A 4,488-nucleotide genomic window follows, 5' to 3' on the forward strand; every position below is an offset into this window, starting at 1 on the left:
GGGGTCTCCAGGTGGATTTTGAGGTTCCCCAGGTGGATTTGAGGTTCTCCATGTGGATTTTGGGATCCCCAGGTGCATTTTGGGGTCCCCCAGGTGCATTTTGGGGTCCCCCAGGTGGATTTTGGGGTTCCACAGGTGGATTTTGGGGTCCCCAGGTGGATTTTGAGGTTCTCCATGTGCATTTTGGGGTCCCCCAGGTGCATTTTGGGGTCCCCCAGGTGGATTTTGGGGTTCCCACAGGTGGATTTTGGGGTTCCACAGGTGCATTTTGTGGGGGTCCTCGTGTGGATTTTGGTTTCTCTCTCTGAGATTTTGGGGTGTCCAGGTGGATTTTGGGGGGTCCCTGAGTGGATTTCGGGGTCTCCAGGTCGGAATTTTGGGGTTCCCTCGTGAGTTTTGGGTTCTCTGGGTGGATTTTTGGGGTCCCCGTGTGGATTTTTTTTGGGGTTCCCCAGGTGCATTTTGGGGTCTCCAGGTGCATTTTGGGGTTCCCCAGGTGCATTTTGGGATCCCCGCTGTGGTTTTGGGGTTCCCCACGTGCATTTTGGGGTCCCCAGGTGGATTTTGGGGTCCCAGGTTGGGATTTTGGGGTCCCCAGGTTGGAATTTTGGGGTCTCCCTGCAAGTTTTGGGGTCCCCCAGGTGGATTTGGGGTCCCCCAGGTGGATTTTGTGGGGTCCTCGTGTGGATTTTGGGTTTCTCTCTCTGAGATTTTGGGGTGTCCAGGTGGATTTTGGGGGGTCCCTGAGTGGATTTCGGGGGTCTCCAGGTCGGAATTTTGGGGTTCCCTCGTGAGTTTTGGGTTCTCTGGGTGGATTTTTGGGGTCCCCGTGTGGATTTTTTTGGGGTTCCCCAGGTGGGTTTTTTGGGGTGCCCGGGTGGAATTTTGGGGTTCCCTAAGTGTATTTTGAGGTCTCCAGGTGGATTTTGGGTTCCCCAGGTGGATTTTGGGATTTCAGGTGGATTTGGGGTCTCCCTGCAAGTTTTGGGTCTCCAGGTGGATTTGAGGTTCCCTGGGTGGATTTTGGGGGTTCTTCGTGTGTGGATTTTTGGGGTCCCCCGGGTGCATTTTGGGATCTCCAGGTGGATTTTGGGGTCTCCAGGTCGATTTTTTGGGGTTCCCAGTGCATTTTGGGGTCTCCAGGTGGGTTTGGGGTTCCCCAGGTGCATTTTGGGGTCCCCAGGTGGATTTGGGGTCCCCAGGTTGGAATTTTGGGGTCTCCCTGCAAGTTTTGGGGTCTCCTGGTGCATTTTGGGATCCCCAGGTGCATTTTGGGGTCTCCAGGTGGGTTTTTTTTTGGGGGGGGGGGGGTCCCTGCGGCCCCGGGGGGGTCTTGGAGCCATTTTTGGGGGGGGGGGTCCAGGAGATTTTGGGGGGGGGGGGTCTCAGAGCCGTTCTGGGGGGGGATCCTGAGGATTTTGGGGGGAGGTCCCGGGAGGGTCCTGGTGGTCTCAGATCCATCCTGGAGGATTTTGGGGAGGGGTCCCCCTTCAAAACCGGGGGGGTTCTGGGGGATTTTGAGGGGGATCTGCAGGATTTTGGGGGGTCTGAGGATTTTGGGGGGGTTCCAGGGGATTTTGGGGGGTCTGGGAGGTTTTGGGGGGTTCCAGAGGATTTTAGGGGGGTTCTGGAGCCGTTTTGGGGAGGGGTCCTGGAAGATTTTGAGGGGGTCCGAAGCCGTTCTGGGGGGGGGAGGAGTCCAGGGGCCATTTTGGGGGTCCCGGGGCCATTTTGGGGGGGGGTCCGGGGGGTTTTGGGGGTCCCGGAGCCATTTTGGGGGGTCCGGAGCCGTTCTGGGGGGGTCCCTGCAGTACCGGGGGCTTCCGAGGGGTCCCGGAGCGATTTTGGGGGGGGGTCCCTGCGGTACCGGGGGGGTCTCGAACCCATCCGGAGGATTTGGGGAGTCCGGGGGATTTTGGGGGTCTCGGAGCCGTTTTTGGGGGTCCCGGAGCCGTTTTGGGGGGTCCCGGAGGATTTTGGGGGGTCCGGGGGGTTTTGGGGGTCCCTGCGGTTCTGGGGGGGGGGTCCTTGAGGGTCCCGGGGGTCTCGAATCCGTCCTGGAGGATTTTTTGGGGGGGGGTCTGGGGGGTTTTGGGGGGTTCCGGAGCCGTTCCGGGGGGTTCTGGAGGATTTTGGGGGGGTCCCTGCAGTACCGGGGGGGCTCCGGGGGTCCCGGAGCCGTTTTGGGGGGGTCCCGGGGGGTGTTTGGGGGTCTCGGGGCCATTTGGGGGGTCCGGAGCCATTTGGGGGGGGGGGTCCAGGGGATTTTGGGGGTCTCGGGGCCATTTTGGGGGGGTCCGGAGCCGTTCTGGGGGGGTCCCTTCGGTACCGGGGGGGTTCCGAGGGGTCCCGGAGCGATTTTGGGGGGGGGTCTGGGAGGTTTTGGGGGTCCCGGAGCCATTTTGGGGGTCCGGAGCCATTTTGGGGGGGGGGGGGGTCCGGGGATTTTAGGGGTCCCGGGGCCATTTTGGGGGGTCCGGAGCTGTTCTGGGGGGGTCCCTGCAGTACCGGGGGGGGTTCCGAGGGGTCCCGGAGCGATTTTGGGGGGGTCCCTTCGGTACCGGGGGGGTCTCGAATCCATCCCGGAGGATTTTGGGGGGGTCCCGGGGGTCTCGGATCCGTTCCGGGGAGTCTGGAAGATTGTTTTTGGGGCGGGGGGGGGTCCTCTGTAGTACCGGGGGTCCCGGAGCCATTTTGGGGGGGGTCCGGGGGATTTTGGGGGTCTCGGAGCCGTTTTGGGGGGTCGGAGGATTTTGGGGGGGTGGTCCCTTTGGTACCGGGGGGGTCTCGGTGGCTTTTGGGGGTTCCAGAGCCGTTCCGGGTGGTCCGGGGGGGATTTTGGGGGGTCCCGGAGCCGTTCCGGGGGTCTTGGAGCCGTTCCGGGGGTCCGGGGGGGGGCTTTTGGGGGTCCCGAAGCCGTTTTTGGGGGGTCTCGGAGCCGTTCTGGAGGTCTCGGAGCCGTTTTGGGGGTCTCCGGAAGATCCGAGGGGGGTCCCTTCGGTACCGGGGGTCTCTCGGGGTTTTGGGGGTCTCGGAGCCGTTTTTGGGGGTCTCGGAGCCGTTCGGGGGTCTCGGAGCCGTTCCGGGTGGTCCGGGGGGTTTTTGGGGGGTCTCGGAGCCATTTTGGGGGTCTCGGGAAGATCCGGGGGGGGGGGTCCCTTCGGTACCGGGGGGGTCTCGGGGCCTTTTGGGGGTCTCGGAGCCGTTTTGGGGGGTCCCGGGGGTCTCGGAGCCCTTTTGGGGGTTCCGCAGCCCTTCCGGGTGGTCCGGGGGGTTTTTGGGGGGTCTCGGAACCGTTCTGGGGGGCTCCGGAAGATCTGGGGGGGTCCCTTCGGTACCGGGGGTCTCTCGGGACTTTTGGGGGTTCCGGAGCCGTTTTTGGGGGTCTCGGAGCCGTTTTTGGGGGGTCTCGGAGCTGTTTTGGGGGTCTCGGAGCCGTTTTGGGGTCTCGGAGCGTTTTGGGTGGTCCGGGGGGGTTTTTGGGGGGTCTCGGAGCCGTTCCGGGTGGTCCGGGGGGTTTTTGGGGGGTCTCGGAGCCGTTTTGGGGGTCTCCCGGAAGATCCGGGGGGGGTCCCTTCGGTACCGGGGGGGTCTCGGTCCATCCCGGAGGATTTTGGGGGGTCCCGGGGGGTCCCTTCGGTACCGGGGGGGTCTCGGAGCCGTTTTGGGGGGGTCCTCGGAGCCATTTTTGGGGGTCTCCGGAAGATCCGGGGGGGTCCCTGCGGTACCGGGGGTTTCTCGGGGGCTTTTGGGGGTTCCGGAGCCGTTCCGGGTGGTCCGGGGGGTTTTTGGGGGGTCTCGGGGCCGTTTTTGGGGGGTCCCGGAGCCGTTTTGGGGGGCTCCGGAAGATCCGGGGGGGATCCCTTCGATACCGGGGGTCTCTCGGGGGTTTTTGGGGGTCTCGCAGCCGTTTTGGGGGTGCCGGAGCTGTTTTGGGGGTCCGGAGCCGTTTTTGAGGGGTCTCGGGGCCGTTTTGGGGGTCTCGGAGCCATTTTGGGGGTCCCGAGCCGTTTTGGGGTCTCCGGAAGATCCGGGGCGGTCCGTTCGGTACCGGGGGGGTCTCGGGTCCATCCCGGAGGATTTTGGGGGGGTCCCGGGGGGGGTCTCGGCCCCGTTCCGTTTTTTGGGGGGTGGGGGGGGGTGGGAACGCGGGAATTTGGGGGGGGTGGGGGAGGGGCAGGAAGGGGGAAGGGGCGGGGCAGGAAGGAGCGGGGGAGGGGGCGGGGGAGGAGGAGGAGGGGGAGGGGGCGGGGGAGGGAGGGGAGGGGAGGCCGAAGGCTCCGAGCGGGGCCCGAGCGCGGCCCCCGGCGGGGGAGGGGCGCGGGGTAAGGCCGGGGGTGGGGGGGGGGAGGGGAATTTTGGGGGAAATTTCGGGGATTTTGGGGCATTTTTGGGGCATTTTGGGGTGGGGGGGAGGGGCGGCGGCGCGTGCAAGGAAGGAGCGCGCGGGGATGGTGGGGGGTGGGGGGGAGGGGGGGGGGCGGGGTT

The 4,488-nt window shown here is 64.9% G+C and overlaps 1 protein-coding gene across 1 annotated transcript; it reads right to left on the minus strand.

Annotated features, from left to right (window-relative positions):
- Window positions 1-1,814: 1,814 nt before the first annotated feature.
- LOC131094578 (basic salivary proline-rich protein 1-like) lies at window positions 1,815-4,071 on the minus strand (the record flags this gene model as incomplete). Its single annotated transcript, XM_058042235.1, has 2 exons — window positions 2,778-4,071; window positions 1,815-2,057 (listed from the first exon to the last, which is right to left on the minus strand). Coding segments are annotated over exons 1-2 (1,537 nt in total), but the record flags the coding sequence as incomplete, so codon positions are not given.
- Window positions 4,072-4,488: the final 417 nt, after the last annotated feature.

The sequence above is a fragment of the Melospiza georgiana genome, chromosome 30 (genome assembly GCF_028018845.1).
Source record: "Melospiza georgiana isolate bMelGeo1 chromosome 30, bMelGeo1.pri, whole genome shotgun sequence".
In the NCBI taxonomy this organism is placed as follows: domain Eukaryota; kingdom Metazoa; phylum Chordata; class Aves; order Passeriformes; family Passerellidae; genus Melospiza; species Melospiza georgiana.